The sequence below is a fragment of the Lepidochelys olivacea genome (genome assembly GCF_965140295.1).
Source record: "Lepidochelys olivacea isolate rLepOli2 genome assembly, chromosome: 3".
NCBI lineage: Eukaryota > Metazoa > Chordata > Testudines > Cheloniidae > Lepidochelys > Lepidochelys olivacea.
The window spans coordinates 148,184,213-148,207,697 of NC_140413.1; the positions used below are offsets into that span (position 1 = coordinate 148,184,213).

General features: G+C 46.1%; 1 protein-coding gene across 10 annotated transcripts in view; it reads left to right on the forward strand.

Moving 5' to 3' along the window:
• LTBP1 (latent transforming growth factor beta binding protein 1) overlaps nucleotides 1–23,485 on the forward strand; it is a 377,380-nt gene that overhangs the window by 255,704 nt on the left and 98,191 nt on the right. For 8 of the 10 annotated variants that reach the window (XM_084624994.1, XM_084624996.1, XM_084624998.1 and 5 more), the window contains 3 exons: nucleotides 2,900–3,025; nucleotides 5,005–5,130; nucleotides 20,045–20,164. In XM_084624994.1, coding sequence (XP_084481120.1) covers nucleotides 2,900–3,025; nucleotides 5,005–5,130; nucleotides 20,045–20,164 — 372 coding nt within the window. Of the gene's footprint in view, nucleotides 1–2,899; nucleotides 3,026–5,004; nucleotides 5,131–6,710; nucleotides 6,789–19,990; nucleotides 20,165–23,485 lie in introns of all 10 variants that reach the window. The other 2 variants (XM_084625002.1, XM_084624997.1) reach the window with 2 other exon arrangements.

Consider the following 23,485-nt stretch of genomic DNA (forward strand, 5'->3'; position numbering starts at 1 on the left):
GCCTCTTACATCTCCTGGATGTGTCTCCCTCAATTTAAACATAATACTGTCAAATCTGAATTTATCTTTTCTCTCACATACTTTCTGCTGTGCTTTTTCTCTGCCACTATCATCCTCCCTATTCTCAGGACAGTAACCTGGAGCCATCCTTTCATATTGTCACTTTCCCCACACTTTCAGGTCATATCCAGATCTTCTCACTTCCTCCACCATGTTATCTCTAAGGAATGACTCTTTCTTTCTTATCTATACAACTAAAACTCCATCAGCTCCAGTCTTGATGACTGATTTAATATTTGAATGATGACTGAGGCAGCATAATTTATTAATTTAACTAACAACTTAAAAAGGACCTTTTATGAAAACTCCTGAAATCACTAAAAGTTCGTTTTGATGTTGGGGATAGGTAGGACTTGATTTCTCCACCTGTCATTTACTTTGTATTACTGCTTGCAGTGTTTTGTTTCCAGCTCATCCTATATTTCTGATGACAGAGTGTCCACAATCAGTAGGTGATATCAGAGGTGACTAGAAGGCTCGTATCATACTTTTGGATTTAAGTAATCCCTGTATCCTTGAGGCTGTTCTTTCTTGTGAAGTGCAATCATTTTTTTTTATAGTCAGTTTCCAACACAGAAGCTACATCCGTAGAGAAAAATCATGAAACATATTCATGGCCTAACATCACTTTTTTTAATTTGCAAAAACATTTTCTTTACAGCTATCGTAGCTTTTATGGCACACATGACAGGCAGCCATTCAGTTCCATGTATCTGTAACAATACTCCCCACAGTCTTTCTGGTGAAGCGTTTTTGTGGAGAGTTTTCTGTCTTTCACTGGGTCAGATAAATTGAAGCACTGGTGTTGATGTTTCTGTATGTGCCAAATCTGAGTGCTCTCTCATGATCTAGCATTCATGCCCTTCCTCAGTCTTTGTGAGTTATTTTCTTAGATATGTTATTTAAACTTCATAGCTGGGTATGAACTTACTGATCTGCTTCAGCATGCCTTGCAATCTCTGAATTCCTTTTTTATCTTTGTGTCTGTGCACAGTCAGTATAATTTAAATATTAGAATCAGTAAACATTGTTCCCTTTGTGACCAGTTTCCCATCTAAGCAGGTGATTTAAGTTGTTTGAAATTGACAGTTTGCCTTATTCCACTTAATGTTGTTTTTTCTTGCAATTTTCAGTACTCTTCACAGTTGTTCCTGATGTTCTCCTGCAAGACCTTCTTGTATCTAGGACAGATTGTTATGAGGTGAAATACTTCCAGCGCAAAACATGTTCCAAAAGGCAATCTCAGGAAACATTATCTGCCAAATGGTTACTGAAAGTACAAGTCTTGGAGATTTCAGTGTCCATGGGAATCTGCCAAACCCTTGTGATGTATCTGATTTGCTGAAAAAATTGGATCCTGCCATGTCAGCAAACATTTCATACCTTGTGGGCAAGAAGAAATATATCTTCTAAATTGTCTTGTTCAACTCCTTGAAGTCAGGTCAAAGTCTGAGCCAGCTCCTTTTGTCTCTACAGTTGCCAAGGAGTGAACCCAGCCTGTCAGCTCTTCAGAATAATCCCATTTGCTGTCAAGTTTTCCAGCTCTCCCTAGGCTTGTGGAGCATTTAGGGTGGCATATATAACAAGCTTTGTCTCTTCCCATAATTGCATCTTGTAAGTAACTGGGAAACATCCTTTTCCCGTGAACATGTCGTCTTGTCATTCAGACTCTTCATGACGTATCCCTCTTGATTAGACCTACCACCTCATATGTGTGTACGGTCAAGTCTGGTCACTTTCCTCAATGTGCTATGTGTCACAAACTCTCGTTTTACCGTTAACCCTTTTTCCCCTCAGTGACAGTTCACATTCACTCCGAAGTGGAATTTGTTCCTCACATGTAACCACTCGTGCATATTTTTTAGCCATTCATTTGATTTTGCAGCTTCTTTCTTTGATGGATTTCTGAATAACATTTTGCCTTCACTTGAGTTCTTAGTCACTCTTTACAGCCATGATTTGCATTCTTCTTTGTTATACCGCTTGGCATTCAAATATTACCTTTTCCAGTGCCAAGTCCATGTCTCATAGTAGCATTTCACATGACTTTTTATAATTGCACCCCAAAGGAATTTGATCTTTAATGAGGGATTTTAATAATCTTCATACATAATTCATGGTCCTTATCCAGAAAATATATCGTCCATAGGTAACATTCTTTCATGTAACACACTAGTGCTCAAACCTTTTCAATAGTTTTTCAAAGTTTTCTTACCTTTCCTCCTCCTCTTTGACTTGAAAGGTTTCCATTTGGACACCATTTCAACAGCAAATATCCTGAATCCTAGACTTGCAAGGTTGGTAAAGAGGGTTTAAATTAAGTTTAAGGACAAAACTAATGAAACTACATTCTAAGACAGAATGTTTTGAAATTTAAAATGAGGTTGATATTGTGAGCGGTCTCCAAAACAATCCTCATATTGAACCAAGTTGTCATACTGCTCATAATAAAGTAGCCAAATCTATATTTCACATAATTAGAAATGTGTGTTTTCATAGACAGCCTGTGATATTGCTAAAAACTGCAGTCTGTGAAAATAATTCTGTAATCTGCTACAGCTAACAGTTTAACATCTATGATTATGTTCATTTTACTCTATCTTCACTTTTGATTTGCATATGCACACACTTGACTTGGGGGGGGGGGGCAGAAAGGGGAGAGGGAAGAGTCATCTGACCGTAGGTCTGTTAGGCACTCAAGGTAAGTTGGACCGATCAGTGTGGTCACAACTGACTTCAGTGTTCCTCTCCTTTTAGCTGGAATAACTGAATATCACCCATTTACGGAACTATTTAAGATAGTTTGTAATAAGTTTTTTCTCTGTGTGTGTGTATCTAGAAATCAATGAGTGCACAGTGAACCCTGATATCTGCGGAGCAGGACACTGCGTTAATTTGCCTGTGGGATACACCTGCATCTGCTATGATGGGTACAAGCTGAATGATCAACAGACAAAATGCTCTGGTATGAAAGAACTTCTTCAATAATCTAAAGTAATCACTGTATGAAGCATTTTCAAATAGAGTGTTCCTGCAAGGTGCTATGTAGAATGTAGAAATCCTCTTCTGTACATGCCAAAACTACTCAAAAATGTAATTTTTGTATATTGAGAAATATTTGCCAAAAGCCGGCTCCAGTGAACCTTTCAGCCAGTCAAAGACTAATGGAATTTTTTAAAAAACTTTTGTGTGTGTGAACTTAGTGCTCATGAAAGGTCTCACTGAAATCACTAGAAGTTGAGGTTAATAAGCAGGAAACCATTTTAGCTTGTCTGACCTGTCTCAATGAGTGTGTGTTTGACAAATATATAGAGCATGGTGAGTGTCAAAATCTGTTTTACTCGTGGGTTCGATCATGCTTTGGAGGCACTAGTCTGCATTTTGGGAGATGCAGGATCACACCACCCCATGAGGTGCTCTGGGAGGGATCCTGCCTCAGGGAAACAGAATTTCTCTCAGATTTCCCCAGTGCACATTGGACTGTGCTGCTGCTACTATCCTGAGAGTGCAGTTGACTCTCTTATGCTGGCTAATGAGGAGTGGGTTGAGCAAGAAGCGGTTACCCTCGCGCCTTTCCTGCCTTCTTTGGGATGCCTTGCATTGCTTGGCTGCTAGGAAGATGTAGACCTTGTGCTCTAGGGCAGTGGCTCGGAACCTTTCCAGACTACTGTACCCCTTTCAGGAGTCTGATTTGTCTTGAATAGTCCCAAGTTTCACCTCACTTAAAAACTACTTGCTCACAAAATCAGGTGTAAAAATACAAAAGTGTCACAACACACTATTACTGAAAAAGTGCTTACTTTCTAATTTTTACCATATAATAAAATAAATCAATTGGAATATAAATATTCTGCTTACATTTCAGTGTATAGTATATAGAGCAGTATAAACAAGTCATTGCCAGTTTGAAATTTTAGCTTGTACTGACTTCGCTAGTGTTTTTTATGTAGTCTGTTGTAAAACTAAGCAAATATCTAGATGAGTTAATGTACCCACTGGAAGACCTCTGCGTACCCTGCGTTGAGAACCACTGATGTAATCCATCTCACCACGCTGAGGCAGGACCAAGTATACTTTACGTATTTGAAGGATGAATCAGTCCTTTCTCTGCATTTTTTCTTTGAAAATAATAAATAAAGTTATATATGCAAACATTCTATTAATGCAGTTTTATTGGTGAGATTTTACATGTCCAGGAACCAGAAGTTCAGACTTATGGTGCCCACAGCAACTATAGTTAAGCCATATGTTACTTATATTACCATATTTTACCTATATTAAGGCATTAAAGTTAACACTATATACAAGAATACAAAAGGCTGCTTGTGAATTACAGCAGATGATCAGTCACAACTGAATCAGGAATCAAGTTCCTGACTTCTGTGTAAACAAAATGTCAACTGTAATACTGAATGAACACAGTAATTTTTACATTTGATTGTATTATATTTTCAAATGTTCTGTTACTCATTTTTACGTTATCAGAAAGTCAATAACTACTCAAAAATAATACCTCTCCTGACTGGTGCGAATACACTATTTATTTAAATACATTTTATACAAATACACCTAGAATAATGAAGATTTAAAATTCTTATAATTGTATAGCAATGCCAATGCTTAATATGGGGAGTACCACAAATACTGTTGTAGCATTAATTACTTGCAAATGGAGATTTGAATCGTGTCCACTGTTTAGTCTTTACGTAATTGCGGTACTCCTAGAGCTTAAGCCAGTAAGCCTGATTTTCCCATCTACAACGATTTGATATACCCTTCTTGAGGCTGTTTAAGAGAACAAAGTGTTATAGGCTTTCAGACAGTTAAACTCATTACAAGCCCTATCTTTTCAAATGCACGTATTTGTTGGGTGGGGTCGGGAAAAGACTCATGCCCAATTATGTTCCATTTTTCAATATCCTTATATTTTTATTTCTTAAACAGATATCAATGAGTGTGCTCAGACTCCCCATCTGTGCTCCCTTGGGCACTGTGAAAATACAGAAGGGAGTTTCCTGTGCATTTGCCAAACAGGATTCATGGCCAATGAAGAAGGAACAGAATGCATTGGTAACCACTGCTCTTCTTTATTAAAATGATGATGAGAATAATAATTTTAAAACTAATCATTAAGAGCCTGAGCCAAAGTTAATTGAAGTCATTGAAAATACTCCCTTTGCACTCAATAAGCATTGAATCAGGCCCTAAAGCCCAGATCCTCAAAATCAATGTCAGTTTTGCACCTAAATACCTTTGAGGATGGGGCCTAAGAGATCAATATAATGTTTTCTTCATTACATATTTGTTAGGAAGAGGGCAAAAAACCCCAAACCCTACCCCAAGGTGTTTTTATGTGTATAGCTACAGAGGGACATGGTTAACCACATTGAGTGTTGAGAATTATTTATTTTAAAAGTTATTGCTTTTTGCAGATATGAAATCAAGAGTCTCCCTGATCATTTTTTTTATTTTCCCCTCAACTGATTGGCTGCAGAGTGAGATATTTAAAAAAAATTACAAAACAACTCCTTACCTCACAACTGTCCCAAATTTGGTAGGACAATCTGCTTTTCCACAGTTTTCCGTAGAATTACCCAACTGTCCGTTCTTGCCATCTGTAAGCACTACAGTGTGAATACACTATTCATGTAACATTTATATGTTGCCTTGATCACTCTTCCCTCCACTTCTCTCTGAGGCTTCAGTTGCATGCACAGCCCTTGTGTCCTCTTCTCTCTTCTCTTTGCATAGGAAAATTGCAGGTGACTCCACATAGCTGTGGATCTGACCTTCTCTGGTCATCTTCCAACAGAGTATGTATAGGGTGGTAGATTTGATCACCAGCCTGGGAAAAATAACTAGCCACATCCAGATCAACTCATAGCCCTTGCCTCAGGGCTCTGTTTTTTGTCCAACACAAAAAAGGAAATGTGGCCTGACAACATAAAGTAATAGTTCTGTTCTCAACATGAGACTGTACCCCTGCCCTCTAGTCTCCTGCAATTTGGTGGTCAGAACCTTCAGCCAGCTGTGGAGGCAGAGGGTAAGAGCAGTTTGCAGGGCCTCTTATTCCCTCACAGTCCTCTTCTGCAGTACAGGAGAGTATTCTCCCATCACGCTCCTGGACCCAGGCTCCCTCATGGAAGTGGGGCCCACATCTGTATCACCAAGCTGGTAATCAACAGACCCAATCACCTGATACTGCTTCTTTCCAGAACAGGGCTGGCTGCATCCTGGCTCTCAAAGGGGCAGATCACCCTGATAGAGTGTAATACAGAGAACTCCAAGAAACACAGAGGACCAGGTCCTCAAAAGTATTTAAGTGCCTAATTCCTATTGAAGTCAACAGGAGTTAGGCACCTAAGTACGTTTGAGGATCTGGGAGTAGTTTTTCTGGATTTACACCAGTGCAACTGAAGGCAAGATCTGCCTGTCCCATAATGTTTCTAATATACAATATATTACTCTCCAGTGTTTGTTAAATTCCTCTTCTTAAGTTGAACATTAACATTTTCTTTTGTAATTCTCTACTACCTGACAAACATACAAGAAAGAATAGGGGTAATGCATATATTGTGTGTGCTGGTTACTTGATGATGAATTTAAGTTTATGTGCATCTTTTGGTTTCTCCCCCTGTCCCACTTCTCAGATTTTGTTGAAGGTTTGAGACCTCACATCTGTGGGGAAGGCTTCTGTGTACATACCATTGGCTCATATAAATGTGAATGTTGAAACAGTGGATGCTGAATGAAAAGAGAGGCCAATGTGACAGAGTTTTGACTCTACAGTAGTAGAAGTATGGCAGTGAAATTAAGGAAGCCAAACCACTGGCAAGTTAAATAGCAGTATGTTAGTATTGAATCTTCCCCTGTTGTTTCCAAACTAGTGTTTCTAATTTCTCCAGTTAACTTTGTCTGTCTTTCTGAATATTTGATACCCCTCTAATTTTAATGTAGCAAATTTGATCATGGTTATGTTTAACTTCTGGATATTTGATGAAAATATTAAATAACACATCCTATTATGGAAGAATAAATACAACAACAAAAGTAAAGCTCTTCTTTTGCAATTCTGTGATGGGTGATAATTTGGGCAATACTTGAACTTCTGCTTGCCTGGAGTCTAACACTTCATTTTAATCTCTTCCCTTGCAATCTGTTTATAAAAACTCTGTCCACAGTAAGGCTCATCTTTAATGTTTTACATTTGTGTAACAACAAAAATTGAACAAAGGGTTACATTTGCTGTTTGGAATATAAAGCTGCCACCAAACACTGTCATTTCATAGAATGAGAGAGAAGTCCCAGCACATCTGACCTAAAAATTTGTACCTTTTGCTTTTTGGCATGAATTTTTCTCTGGTGTGTGTTTTCTGGGATTTTTTTCCTAACCTCTTCAACATTGATTTGATAATCAGTGAATTAAAACCACAGTCAATTATTCCATTTTAAATATATCCTCATTTGTACTTTAATCTAAATTACTCAGCATAGAAGAAATTTGTTAACCTATTTCTATAATAATTAAACAGACAGACACAAAATACCCTGTATTCTGTAGGATCCTGATTGCCTTGTCTGCGTTTCAGTAACCCGTAAACTGGTAGCAATCCAGCACCACACATTCTTTTGAGTGACTTAGAATGACTTTAAAATGTTTTCTTTAGAAGACAGTTCAAAGTATTTTTCATTGTTTTTATATTTGTTTGAAATGATCCTCATCACCTGCTGTGGGACAGGCTGTCCTAGGCTAGTTTATTCTGGCATAAGACATACTGGTCCAGATTTTCAGAAGGACTCCTATCCAACAACCAGTATGGATGCACAAGTGAAGGGGTTGTGTGCAAGCAAGCTTAATTGTACTTTTGTGCATGCACTTTTAAAAATGTAGGTCATGAAGATTTTCACCATTATACATCAGAAATTATGAAGTGAGCATATTAGTAAATCAGGGTTGCTCAGGGGTAGCATTTAAAAAAAAACTTTTTTTGTTTTGTTATTTTTTACTGACAACAAAAAGATTCCAAAGTGAGATCAAGTAATTTGAGATTGTTAAAATAAAATGTACATGTATACATGATAGTTCTACGTTGGCTAAACAATGAAGGAGGAACTGTGTTTATTCGAAGAAATTTAAGAAAATACTGATTGTAGGGCAGTATTTATAATTGGGTCCAAGCAGAAACATACGCAAAACATGTTTGTTTTGTTTGGCCCTGTGCTTCAGAGAACAAGCTCAGACCTGATTATAAATCCAATCCAAACACAAGCTGAGTGGAGAGACCGTTAATTCATTTGTAGTGTCTTTACCAGTGGATACCAATCAGTTACTTCTCTTGGAGAGGCCATTCCAGTTAAATTCATGTGGACTGGGATGTTCATAACCTGGAAGTGTGAGCTTGTTTCGCAGGCTCCTCAATCCCATTGGCCAGGGTTCGTTTTTTTAAAATCTAGCTCTGGGATTGTCCTTGCATAGTCTTTTAAGTGTTCTTTGTGGGCAGGGGTGGATGAGAGAATCATAGTTGGATTATTTATTTTGTGTGCTAAAGATAGGGGAAAATAAGATTATTTGAGTCCTTTCGTGGTTCTGAAAATAAAATATTGTCTTAACTTATGATTCATTTTTTCATTATTTTATCTTTCAATACATCACTTTGAGATTAAGTTTATCACAGACAAGGGGAGTTGAGACTGCTTCTAGGGTTCAAAGCATTGAGCACCCTCAATGCTCATTGACTTCAGTGGGAGTTGAAGATACTGTGACAAAGTTCCTGCTCTACCTTGGTGGGTCTTGTGCTTATTGGCAGATTTGCTTGCCTTGGAGCTTCACAGCAGCCCTCAACTTGGCCGTTTTTCTGAACCCACAGTCTAGGTCGACTTCTCCTGTGTCTGACCAGGAGTTGGGAGGATTTGGAGAGAACCCAGGCCCGCCCTCTACTCCGGGTTCCAGCCCAGGGCCCTGTGGAATGCAGCTGTCTAGAGTGCCTCCTGGAACGGCTGTGTGACAGCTACAACTCCCTGGGCTACTTCCCCATGGCCTCCTCCCAACACCTTCTTTATCCTCACCATAGGACCTTCCTCCTGGTGTCTGATAATGCTTGTACACCTCAGTCCTCCAACAGTCCACGTTCTCACTCTCAGCTCCTAGTGCCTCTTGCTCCCAGCTCCTCACACCCACCACAAACTGAAGTGAGCTCCTTTTTAAAACCCAGGTACCTGGATTAGCCTGCCTTAATTGATTCTAGCAGCTTCGTGATTGGCTGCAGGTGTTCTAATCAGCCTGTCTTAATTGTCTCCAGAAGGTTCCTGATTGTTCTGGAACCTTCCCTGTTACCTTACCCAGGGAAAAGGGACCTACTTCACTTGCTGCTCAGCTGTCTGCTTTCTATTCTCTCCTAAAGCCCCCTGGCCTGGGCTTTTCTGACTTTTTGACCCTGCTTCAGTTCCCCCCCGCAACCGGGCCAGACGCCTTTTCTTCATTTTGTTTTTTGTTTTTTTTTGTTGTTTTTCTTTGCTGCCGTTCGAGTGCTGGTCGGCTGCCAGCTTGCCTGCCAGCCCCCCCACACCTGCCCTCGGACACTGCTATTGCTCCAGCTGAAACCCCCCGGGGGGGGGGGACTGCCGACCCGCTCCCCGGAGGAGGCGAGTGGAAGCCTCCAGACCCAGCTGTTTGCTGTTCGTCTGTGGACCTGTAATTAACCGACAAGTTATTTTTTTTTCTTCTTATCTACTTGGCATTTTTGGAATGTTCCACAAAGCCCGGGAGAGAAGACAGCCGACAAAGACATCACCCAGGGAAGCTACAAATCATCGTAGAGGGGGCTGTAAGACTGAGTAACTTTTGAACTGTACTCTCGTGTGGGGGGAGTTTGACTGTGTCATAACTGCGTTTGTAGGGGCACAGGGGTGTGGCACAGAGCTGCCCCCCGATCCATCGGTGCCCCCCCAACACTACTATAACCGTCACGGCCCCCCCGCCGTCCGTTCCTGCTGGCAACTTGCCATCTGCCTTTGGATTCAGCTGCTTGCTCTGAATTTCGCCGTCCGGACCAGACACAACAGCCGACCAAACGAGACTCTTTGGACAAACACGTGTGGGACCACGTTCCCCCCACCACCACCCCCAGACTGCCCACCCCACAGTTTGCCCCTACTACCTAACCCCAACTCCTGTTTCCTTCCCCTGTCCAGTCCGACCCATTTGGTCCCCCTCCCCCCGCCTGCAGCCCAACAGGGAGAAGCGGTTAATCTGCTTCCCCCTCCCCCCTCCTCCTTCTGGTGTCTCCCCGCCTCTTCCTGCTCACGATGGCAGGGAATGAGAGGGGTGAGGCCCCTTTAGTAACCTCAGCTGCCCCTCCCCCACGTACCCCCCTGCCCAACCCCCAAGCCTCCCCCCCCACCACTGCTGCCAAAACACCTGCCACCGCCCCCGCTGGGGCATCGGTAGCAGGAGGCACCGGGGCGACTACTGCCGCTGCTACACCCCCCCCACCCCCAGATTCTAGGAGAGCCCCCCCAGTTGGCCAGAAAGGCCAGCATGTGAAGAGGGGAAAGAGCCCTGCTACAACCACCAGGCCCTCCATGGCAGGTGCTGCCCCCACCGCTGCAGCCTCGACATTGACCATGGCGTCTCTCCCCGCTGTTGCCTCCACCAGCTCTGCGAGCGTCCCTCCCCTGGCCCCCAGGGCGTAGGCCCGGGCGGTAGCAGCCCCCCACCGCCTGCGGCCTCATCATCTCGCCCACCCACCACCTCCGCTACCATCAATAGCGGCCGGGGCCCCTTCCCCATCATGACCAGGAAGCACGGCGTCCATTGCCTCCTGGTGCCCACCTCGCCCCACGTGGAGACATACGTGCAGGCGTTGGTGAGGGTGGTAGGACCCACGGCTATTGTGGCAGCCTCCAAAATGTACGGGAACGTCGTCTTTTTCTTAGCATCGGAGGCTGCCGCCCAGGAGGCGGTGGAGAAGGGCCTGGCGGTGGGGGGGTGTTCGTTCCCCTGGAACCGCTAGAGAACCTGGGCGTCCGCCTAATCCTGACCTCCGTCCCTCCTTTTCTACCCAATGCCGCCCTGTTACCCACTCTCTCCACCCTGGGGAAATCCATTTCTGTCATCAGCCCTCTCCCGTTGGGCTGCAAGGACCCCACCCTCCGTCACATCCTTTTCGTTCTGCTGGCAAGTGCAGCTTCTACCGCTGCCGGCAGTGTGTGATGGAGAGGCGCTCGAGGGGTCCTTCCTAGTCCCCTACCAGGGAGCCCGCTATCGGGTCTTTTACTCCACAGGAGAGGCCCGGTGCTACCTCTGCCGATCAGCGGGCCATGTCCGAAGATACTGCTTCTTGGCCCGGTGGGGAGGGGCACCCGAGACCCGGCAGGACATCAGCTCCATCGTTGCCGACGCCCCTGGCCGCCCGGTACCTGAAACCACCTCTCCTCCTGCTCGATCAACCGCTGCTCCTGCCCGGGCCCAAGAGACACCTCCCCTACAACGCCCAGACGAGCGAGGGAGCCCCGCCCTTGCTGTTAACAATCCAGCAGAGCCTATGGAGGAGGATGCAGCAAAGATATTACCAGGCATAGGAGAGGGCCCGCCCCAAGGAGATCTGCCCCCCCCATGCTGCCTCACCGTTACCCCCCCAAGCCCCTGAACCATCGCCTCTGCCCCCCAACACGACCCCTGCTAACCAGCCCCCAGACGATGCTATGGAGGGCTGGACCCTAGTCCAGGGAAAGCGAGGCAAGCGGAAGGCTCGAGCTCCGCTGCACCCATCCGATGCGGAGGCTCCCCGGAAGACCAGGAAGGGAGGCACTGACACTGAGCCTTCCACTGTGCCTACGAGTGAGATCCCTCCGCCGGTGTCGGGAGGGGAAGACAAAATAGCACTGGAAGGTAGAATCTCTCCTCCACGGGAGACCCTCCCCTCTGAGACCCCTGAGGAAGCCCCTTCTGCCCGAATATCACCCGAACCCCCCGCGAACCCCGAAGCGACCATCGTAGCGGGCACCAGAGGGTAGACCCCTGGGGTGGCAGAAGACGACCCCTCCTCCATGTATGAGGAGATCGAGGCCCTAGGTTTGACCCCGGTCACCCAGGGAGAGAATGACCTACTGCCGGCTGGCCTCGATCTGGGCAACCTTACCCCAGTCCCCCTTTCCCCATGCTCCCTCCCCCTAACCGCCTTCCTGGACGGGCACCCTACAGAAGGTGGTCGACCACCTGATGCCATGGCTGCCAAATCCACCACAGAGCCTCCGCCTAGCATCACTGGGAGCCCCCTCCCCATCCCCTTAACCCTCGAATCTGTTCGGGAGGCACCACCTCTCAGCTGCTTGCCTCCCGAAGCCCAGAGCCTCGCCACTGACCCCGCCCCCACCCCTGTCCCTGCCCAATCCACCTCTTCCTGCAATGCTATTGCTGCCCCTGGGGTTATTTCTTTCCCGTTTTTTGTGGATTCCCCGCAAGGAGCAGCCTTTGCATTGTCCTGCCGCGACCCTTTAGGAGCTGCAATTTTCCCTCCACCATCCCCTTCTACCCCAAGGCTTGAGACGGACCTAATAACTTTAGCCTGTCAGATACCCTGTCGGTGGTCCGCACCCTGCCTGCCCGCCTCAGCGGACCACGAGGCTGCACCAAGAGCCCCACTAGGGAATAACCGGGAAATCGCAACACCCCCCCCCCCATGAGCTGTGAAAAGCATTGCGGGAGTTTTTAGAAGACATCCGTGGCTCCCGCAACAGGGTACAGCTGGCTTTCCAGCTATGGGGAGACTTTGATCAACTCCTCCAGGCCACAAGGGCCCTTATAAAGGAGGGTAGAGGGAAAGGAAGGCACGGTGCTGCGGCCTACGGGCGGGCCCGCAGCTTCCGTGATGATTTACTCACTTACGGGATGGGTCACGGATTGTTGCGCGACGCGCCGGGGGCCGCAAACACCCCTGCCAACAAGGAAACCCCACTCCCCCAGCCCTCCGCATGATGCCTCTCGTTATCGCAACTTTGAACACCAGGGGCTGCAGGATAGCTTTCCGCAGGTCCCAGGTGCTCTCTTACCTTCGGGAAGGGGGGTACTCTGTGGTTTTCCTGCAGGAGACCCATACGGATCCGACCGCCGAGGACAGCTGGCGGCTGGAGTGGGGGGACTGGGTCTACTTTACCCACTTCACGATTTGACAAGCTGGAGTGGTGACCCTGTTCTCCCCCAACCTACGGTCCGAGGTGCTAGGGGTCACTGAGGCCGTGCCGGGCCACCTGCTGCATCTCCGAGTCCGTATGGAGGAGCTCGTGGTCAACCTCGTTAACATCTATGCCCCGACAACGAGCCCGAAGCGGCCGCAATTCTATCAGCGGGTGTCCGACTTCCTCGGCACCCTAGATTCTCACGAGTTCCTAGTCCTGGGAGGGGACTTTAACACCACCCTCGAGGAACAGGACTGCTCAGGGGCCAAGCTGAGCCCGGCCGCCGCAAACATTCTCCGAAGAATAGTCGAACATCGCTCCCAAGCGGACGTCTGGCGTGACCATCACCCAGATGACAATTCCACGTTCACCTTTGTCCGGGTGGAGGCCCATCGGTCACACCACTCTCAGTTGGACCGTATTTATTTATCCCGTTTCCATCTTTCACAAGCCCACTCCTCCAACATTTGGTTGGCCCCATTTTCCGACCATCATCTAGCCACCATAACAGCCTCCCTCCGCACAGAGAGGCCAGGGCTGGACTATTGGCATTTTAACAACAGCCTGTTGGAGGATGAGGGCTTCGTGATGTCCTTCCGGGAGTTTTGGCTGGCCTGGCGAGAGCAGCGGCGTGCCTTTCCCTCGGCGCGACAATGGTGGGATCTAGGGAAGGTGCGCGCCAAGCTCTTCTGCCGTGACTACACTCGGGGCACCAGCCGAAGGAGAAATGCAGCGACAGAGCAGTTGGAACGGGAGGTCTTAGAGATGGAGAGGCGTCTGGCCACCAGCCCCAAGGACCCATTCCTTTGCGGAGCGTGCTGGGAGAAGCGGGAGGAGCTCCGGGCCCTCGAGGACCATCGGGCCTTTGTTCGATCCCGCATCCGCCTCCTTCGGGAGATGGATCGCGGCTCCCATTTCTTTTACGCCCTTGAGAAAACGAGGGGGGCCAGGAAACACGTCACCTGCCTTCTAGCAGAAGACGGCGCCCCCCTCACGGAACCGGTGGAGATGTGTGGGAGGGCCCATGACTTCTACACAAGCCTTTTCTCCCCGGATCCGACCGATCCTGGCGCTTGCAAGGTGCTCTGGGAGGAACTCCCCACGGTCAGCGTGGGCGACCGAGACCGACTAGAGCTGCCTCTCACCCTGGCCGAGTTCTTGGAAGCCCTCCATCGCATGCCCACTAATAAATCTCCGGGCATGGACGGGCTGACCGTGGAGTTCTACCGCGCGTTTTGGGACATCCTTGGCCCAGACCTGGCCACTGTCTGGGCTGAGTCTTTGCAGGGTGGGGTCCTTCCTCTTTCGTGCAGGCGAGCGGTGCTCGCCTTGTTGCCGAAGAAGGGGGACCGCCGCGATTTACGAAACTGGCGTCCCGTCTCGCTTCTTAGCACGGACTACAAAATCGTAGCGAAAGCAATCTTGCTGCGGCTAGGGTCCGTGATGGCGGACGTGATCCACCCAGACCAGACCTATACTGTCCCGGGTCGCAGCATTTTTGACAACCTATTTCTAGTCGGAGACCTTTTGGAACTCGGGCATAGAGACGGTCTGTCATTCGCCCTCCTGTCTCTTGATCAGGAGAAGGCGTTCGATAGATTGGACCCTGGGTACCTCCTGGGCACTTCGCAGGCATTTGGATTCGGACCTCAGTTTGTGAGTTTTCTCCGGGTGCTGTACGCTTCCGCGGAGCATCTGGCTAGGCTCAGCTGGACCCTGACTGAACCGGTCAGCTTCGGGCGAGGAGTACAGCAGGGGTGCCCCCTCTCGGGCCAGCTGTACGCTCTGGCAATCGAGCCCTTCCTCTGTCTCCTCCGCAGGAGGTTGACAGGGTTGGTGCTGCAGAAGCCGGAGCTGTGGCTGGTCCTGTCGGCATACGCCGATGTCGTGCTCCTCGTGGTCCAGGACCCGGGGGACTTGGCACGGGTGGAGGCTTGCCGGGCCATCTATTTGGCAGCCTCCTCCGCCCGAGTCAACTGGGTCAAGAGCTCTGGCTTGGCAGTGGGGGACTGGCGTCAGGTGAGCTCCATCCCACCTGTGCTTCAGACCATCCGGTGGAGCGCAGGTCCACTGCTGTACCTAGGCGTTTACCTTTCTGCCATGCACCCTTCTCTGCTGGAGAACTGGCAAAATTTAGAAGGCAGGGTGATAGAGTGGCTCCGGAAATGGACGAGGCTACTCTGATGTCTCTCCCTCCAAGGGAGAGCACTGGTGCTTAACCAACTAGTCCTGTCCACGCTCTGGTACCGGCTCAACACCCTGGTCCCGGCCCCGGGTTTCCTGACCAACCTCCAGACGTCGATTCTAGAGTTCTTTTGGTCAGGAATGTACTGGGACCCTGTTGGGGTTCTTCATCTACCCCTGAAGGAAGGAGGGCAGGGCCTGAAGTGTCTGCACACTCAGGTCCGTGTCTTCCGCCTCCAGGCCCTGCAGAGGCTCCTTTATAGCGCAGGTAGATCGACGTGGAGCATACTGGCGCACGCCTTCCTGCGCCACTTCCAAGGGCTCCAATACGACTGGCAGCTCTTTTATCTCTATCCGAGAGGTTTTCTGCGAGACCTCTCTGGGCTGCCGGTCTTCTACCAGGAGCTCCTTGGACCTGGAAACTGTTTTCAACAACCAGGTCCGTGGCGGTCACCGTGGGAGCAGATCTCCTCGCGGAGCCCCTGCTACACAACCCCCAGCTCCGTGTGCAGGCGGCGGAGTCCCACTCGGTGCGCCAGAGTTTGGTCCTGGCAGAAGTCACGAGAGTTGGAGACCTCCTGGACTACGACCGGGGAGCCTGGCTGGATCCCCTGATGCTTGCTCGGTGCATGGGGCTCTCCAGACCTCATACCCCCCGGCGTGTTCTTCAGGAGGTGAAGGCCGCCTTAACGCCCGCTGCTCGGGCTTATCTCAACCGAGCCGTGCGCGAGGGCGCACCCTGCCCACCCTCCCTCTACCCCAGGCCTGCCGGACCTTTCAATTGGGCCCCTACCCCGTAGATCCCAACAAACCCCTCACCCTTTCACTGCGAGCTGGCTGCATGAACTGCAGCCGGTCAGCTTCCAAATTGCGCCACGGAAATATCTATACACACTCACGTTCACACCCTTCACGCCCACACCCTGGTGTCCCACCCCGATACAAAGTGGCGGGACCTCCTGCCACCTTTGGAGGGTGAGCAACCCCGGTGGGCCAGCCTGTATTCCACCTTGGTCCCAAGGCCCGTTGGGGACATTATTTGGCGGCTCCTTCACGGAGCTGTGAGCACGGATGTGTTTTTGACGCAGTTCACCCCCATCCCGGATACTTGCCCTTTTTGCAACGTGAGGGAAACTCTGGCGTACTTATATTTAGTGTGCGCCAGGCTGCAGCCCCTTTTCCGGCTCCTCGTGAATATTTTCTTACGCTTTTGGCTACACTTTTCCCCTCACCTTTTTATCTACACACTCCCCATCCGTGGCCCCACAAAATCGCGAGATCCCCTGGTTAACCTCCTCCTAGCCCTAGCTAAAACAGCCATTTATAAAACCAGAGAGGGGAGGTTGGCTAATGAAGCGTCCTGTGATTGTAGGGCCGTTTTCTGATCCTCAGTACATTCACGTATCCAGGCGGAGTTCCTCTGAGCGGCGTCCACTGACTCCCTTGACGCCTTCGAGGAGCGGTGGGCGCTGTCCGAGGTTCTCTGCTCGGTGACCCCATCCGGTTCCCTCCGTCTGACCCTTTGATTGAGGGGAAGAGAGAGAGGCCCCAGCCGTTGCCGCTGTGGATACCATCATCACTGTCACCTAGGAGGGGTCCTATCACACGTGGGTGTACGTCCCCCCCCCCACCCTTAAACCGCCACCCCGCAGCCGTGCCCATCTTGTCGGGCACTCTCAGGAGAGGAATAATCGGTGACACTGGGCGTGGCACTAGGTAACTCGAGGGGGTGGAAGACCACGAGTGTCGAGGAAGCTGCCCCGCTCTGGGCCCAGGCTAGCCTGATCACTTCTTCCTCCTGAAGGCTGCTGTGTTATACCTTGTGCTTGCTTTTGTTTTGTTGCATAGTTTTGCTTTATCCTTTTTGGTGATTCTTTGTAAGTGTTACACAAATAAAATTATTTTCTGCTTCAAAAAAAAAAAATTACTCTCCTATAGCCATCTGGCCCGACCCTGTCACAATACTCATATCTGGCTCAGCGTCTTGAAAGATCAAGCCCATCATCATTTCTTCTATCTGTCCTCCTTTTACTTTGTGTTTAGCAACTTTCCAGTAGGAGACTTTACATACAGACATTCACAGTAGCATCCAGTGATAGCAGCAAATAGATTTGCTGCTGCGGGTTTTGTTAAAGAAGAACTCCTAGTTTGACCCATCCATTATTTTCTGTTACTGATTGTTTAAAAACATTCACTCCAGTGCATCACGTTTCTTATTCTCCCAGATTTTGCACAGTAGCTTCCCATTATATAACACACATAGTTCCTACAAACAAATGTTACATTGAAAACTAGTTAAGGTTGCTTAAGGGAAAAACCCTCCCACGCTAACCCTTCAAACCAAGGAAATGACATGTTAAGGGAACCATTTTCACCACATCATTACACCCACACATGACATTTACCATTCTGACAGATTCTGCAGCTCCACAAATAACTCCCTTCCGCTTCCCACACAACCCCCCCCCACTGCACACACACACACACTACACACAATACTTGCAAATCACTCACTATAACACCATACCTTACTTCAGACTTTACACACCCACACATATAATAGATCTGGAACTTACCCAGTGGTCAGATTTTAAGAGTACATACAAGTTGCTATTTCGGAGTTCAGAATTAAAGTGTCCTATCATCATAGGTAGAGCAGGTAGTGCTGCTTATAGTTAAGGTTGCCTGACACTTCGCATGATAAGATCCTGTTGTCAGTTTCTTATAACTTTGCTGGACTTTAACTATATGGGCAGACATTTTCCATGCTGCATATCTACCTCAAGCTCAGGTTTTTTGGAAATTTTTCACAAAAATGGTCCAGCAGTTCCTGAGAACAAATTTAGAGGGAAATATATTGTTTTGCCCATGTGGGGGGGGGGGGGGGGGAAAGTCTTACAGCCATTTCATTCAGAAGCTCTCGTGCCTCCACGTTTCGGAGCGAAGGCTTGAAATTTGGCAAGGGGTGGTCTTTGTGTCAGGGATGTGCCTTTTGCTGTTCTCATGAAAAACTACCTAAATTTGGTCAAATTCTAAACCTTTGAAAAATTGTCATTTGCACATGTTCAGTAGAGAATTGTTAGTTTGGAGGCTGAATTTTCTGAAGATTAATCTGCACTGATAATGTTCCAACCCAGGAAGGTAGGGGCAGAACAGTACTTTCCCTGCAGTTGCTTCTTCCGGCTCCTGGGAACCACTGTGGCACTGGGCACTGGAAAGGACAGCAGGAAGACTGTCTCCTTTGTGCTTTCAGTACTCCCGCTGCTTTTGCCCGGGCACGATAGAGTAAGAAACAGCTTGTCTTGAATATAGTGGGGACAAGAGCTGGGCAGAAGTATGGTGTGCGGAATAGATTGGGACATGGGGTCTGGAGATGGGGGGGACTAGGAGCTGGGAGATTGAATGCATCCTGTCCATTGGATGACGCAGGAGATCTATGGAAAAAATAGTATTAAAGACTAGTAGCATAAGGCATATGCACAAGGGAATGGAATTAAGGCTGCACAGGCAACCTTAATTTGACATTTCCTAACTTGGAATGCTTGACTTTGCAACCTTAAGCGTCTGTTGCTTTAGCTTTTTGTATGTAAAAGTGTGTGTATTGTGAGTAGCATGGGGTTCTTCTGTATGTGGACAGGAGTTATTTGTGGAGCTGCAGAGCCTGTCAATGATTGCTCTGAGGTTTAGACATAAGCTCCCTGCTCTGATGTGACTGAGCTAGACCATCAGAGTAGAATCTGTGCTGATGCAGCCACCTACCCCGTACATTGCCAGAACCTTTTCTGTAGCTTCATGGGGTTGTCCAGTCACACACACCCTCTTCTTAGACCTAATAGCCCTCCATTACCCACCCATGTCTTCGATTGCTGCTCAGACTGCCTGCATTTTTAGTCCTCCCACAACTTATCTGCCCTATAATTCTGCATACAAAAGGGCCTAGGGGAGCCTCAATTTCCCCCCTCTATGCTCTCAACAAATCTCACTTTAGCTAGGGAAACTGGGCATGCAGTGAGACCCGCAGTGCTGGTGAGACAAGCCTCTACAAGGTCCTAAGAGTGGCTGGAGTTAGTTAGTTGGGGGTGCTGAAAACATGAGATTCACCCAAACTTCTCTAAAGAAGGGGTTTTGCAGGTTTATATCTCACCCAGGAACATTTTTAATGCTCACAATACCCTCAGAAATTCAAGGTCAGCTCAAGGAGCATTTCCCAGTTTTAGTTTATTTAAATGGTAAATGGACTGAGCAACACAGAGGTAGTCAGTTCCCATCAAAGCCAAAAGCTTGATATGTCCTTCACTATGGAACCACTATAAGCAACTCCGTAATTTAATAGTGAAGCTACAAGTGATTACTCTGGTATCGTTAATCAATTTATAAATAAAAGATCTGATCCACAGCTGGTATAAATCTGTGGGACTCCTTTGACTTCAGTGGAACAAGGCTGACTTACACCAGACGAGAAGGATCTGGTCTGCTGACTTCAGTAGAGCTATCCTGATATACACCTTCTGAGAATCTGGTTCAAAATATACAACTTAATATATAAATGCAGTTACAATAATCAGACTAGTTTGTTCTTCAACAGCCTGTTATGATTCCAACCTAGATTTTCTTATTTTTAAAGATATTGACGAATGCCTGACCCAAGGTATTTGTCCAGATGAACAATGCATTAATGGTCCTGGCTCTTACCACTGCGTTCCTTGCACAGATGGATTCAGAGGCTGGAATGGACAGTGCCATGGTATGTTCTGCAGTGTTTGTATCCCAAATATTGTTTCATTTGTGTTCTGAGAGACTGGTGTTAATGGAAATGTCCCAAAAAGGCCTCCTTTTGTTACTGAACTAGAAACTGAAGGTACGTAAGATTTCAAAATGATTTCTGGTTTTGGAGAGAGAGGGAGACAGACAAGGTTTCCTCACTATAGAGCAATGAAAATTAAATTTAGGATGTAAGTATCATGAGATGTGAAAATGGAATTTTAGAAATATGAAAATACAGAATTTTAAAATGTAAGAGATTTTTAAACTAGTGATATGCTAGAATGCCATTGTTAAGGTTAGTAAGCAAGTGGAAAAAATTGAGATTGGTATAATACTTAGATGTGAATGGCATCCTGTTGAAGAAAATTCAGATACTGCTTCACAAAGCACACTGACAACATCTCTTAATTATTAGTATTTCCACCAAATCATTCACCACACTTATAGCAGTTTCACAGTCATTCAATAAGGATTATTTTTAGGTCAGGTTTTATGATAGATTTTTCACACTCCCTATTTCTCCCTATTATTGTTTTTTTCCCAGTTGTTTGCCTTCCTTTTTTCAAGGACATTGACGTCTGTTTCTGAAACTGGTAGCAAAGGGCAATCAGAGGTGTTGCGTAATAATTTTACAGTGCTACTTGTCTTCAGGAGCTGAGAGTACCACCTGCTGGATTAATTGAAGCACGATTGCATTTCAGTTCTGAGGGAAGTGATTTGTGTGTGCGTGCGTGCGTGCATGCATCCATGGGTGTATGTACATATATGCATGCACACACTGTACTTTGTGCAATGATTTGGGACTCTTTCTACAATACAAGATTTCCATTTATTATTTGGGAAGTACAAGGTTGCCTTTATATATATATATTCCTTTTTTATATATAGTACAGTTGAATATACAGCTTCAACCGTGGTCTAGGAAGAGTGCATATTTTCTAACATTAGGCTTGATTTTTATACCGCCACAGAAATAGCTTTACAGAGATAACCCAGTTCAAAATACCCGTATTCTAGTGCAGTCCCAGAATTACATCACTTAAATTTTTCATTTTGCCAGCCAGATTATTAAAATTGCAAGCAGAGATGTTATATCACTGCATTACTCAGCCCAGAGTCACAAACTTAACTGCTTGCTCCAAGCAATAAATCTCTGTTTTGAATTACTGAAGTCATATATAATCTTTTATTAAAGGCATGCAAAGTACTTTTTCCTTTTCTCTTATTTCATGTAAAATTCTAAATCACATATAACCAAGGCAATTCATCCACACTTTTCGTGATATGATCAGTCTTCATTTTCTGCTTATCCTGGACTTGAATTCCATTCAAAATTATCCACATGAACTTTAGTAGGTTTAATGGGGACAGATTTTTCCTTCTTAACTCAACTCTGTAGCTTTATAATAAAGTTCCCTTTAAACAATGTGGCAAAAATCCATCCTACTCTATCTGTGAAGGTATTTATAGGCAAACTTGAGAGTCCCTTCTGCATTCAGCTCATTGATCAGATTCTTGATGAACCTTCATACCAATTGCCATTCTGTAGTTTCCCTCTGCAAGTCAGTCTTCTGTCGTTCTTTTCCTATTCTTGTTCTCCATTCCTGCACTCCTTTTAATTGATCCCTTAGGAAACAAATTCCAACAATCCCAGTGCTCTTTAACAGTACAAATTATATCCTCCCCTGTTTTATGAAAGGTAAGCATATCATTTCAATTTAAATTTAGGTAGATTTACATGTATACAACATTAGGAACTGTGTGGGATAGGGACATCAAAATCAAAAATTAACAGGCTGAAATTGAAAATCACATCTCAGTCCTCATCCTCAAAGGAAATCTGCACAACACCTTCAAAAGGCGAGCCTGGAAACTTACATTCATAACTCTGCAAGATACCAAAAATCATGGGCTTAATAAAGACACTGGATTTATGGCTCATTACAGCAATTGGTAACCCACTTATCCTCCTTTGTCCTATGATTGTAGAGGTGTTAGCTGCCCACTTCACCTTGAATGGTCTCTTGCAGCGTGTGCTAATTGAAAATCTGTTCCATGTTGTATTTAGCTGTTACACTCTGGGTACCTTTCCCAGACGTGAAGGAGAGCTCTGTGAGTATGTATACACTGCAGTTAAAAACCTGCAATTGGCCCATGTCAGCTGATTCAGGCTTGTGGGGCTCAGACTAAGGGGCTGTTTAATTGTGGTGTAGACATTTGGGCTCGGGCTGGAGCCCTGGCTCTAGGACCCTGCGAGATGGGAGGGTTGCAGAGCTCTGGCTGCAGCCTCGCTCCCTAAGCTTGAGTCAGCTGGCACAGGTGAGCCACTGGTGTCTAATTGCAACATAGAGATACCTTGTGTAAACTTGAAAGCTTGTGTCTTTCACCAACAGAATTTGGTCCAATAAAAGATATTACCACACCCACCTTGTCTCATTGATACAAGGTTTGGGAATTGCTATAATCAGTCCTAGAACCTGGGTGGATTGATTTAAATAAATGCAATTTGAATCAATTGTTAATTTTAAAAAAACTTGATTCTAATCACCAATTTAATCTTTTTGTTTCCATTTTTAAAAAAAATCTATTGTACATTGAAATCAAAATTGCTGATGTGATTACAATAAAAATCAGTAGTTTGTAAGTAAAGTTGAAGCAAGTTTCAGTACAGTGATTGAATAAATGATAGTAGAAGCATTGAGAAATTTTCACAAATACTGTGTCTTCATATGCCATCTGGATTTTGTCCATTGATTTTCCTGCTTTCTTTACATCAAATGAGTTTTCTAACTTAGAATAAATTAGTCCAGGCCTAGAAAATGTTCTCTCTACACTTTCTATAGTACAGGCTACTGAAGGAGAAAAGCTGGTTTATCACTGCTGTGAATTCTATATCTGCATAGCCAGCAATTCCCCCAGTACAGTTGTTCACTTTACTAATAATTTCCACAGCAAACTTATTTTTTTTTAACAGTTCTCCTCATTCCCTGAAATGTTTTATGGTGGGCAGGATTGATGGATGATTAGCAGATGCCCAAGTCACAGTGCCATCCCCATCATTTGTATTTAGACACTTAATTTTGTAATTTGGATTGAGAACATTGTGTGATATATATCAGAATGGAGTAAGTGCTTGCTCCCTCTGTTTCTGCACTGCCTGTGAGTTAAATTTGTCTTTAGTTCTCTCTTTCTGCAGTGTTTTGTGGTGTTCTTTCAAAATTTCAACAGCATCAGCAATATAATATCTATCTCTAGCTGTCATTTTCCAGTTGAATTCAATATATTCATCATGTCTTCTACA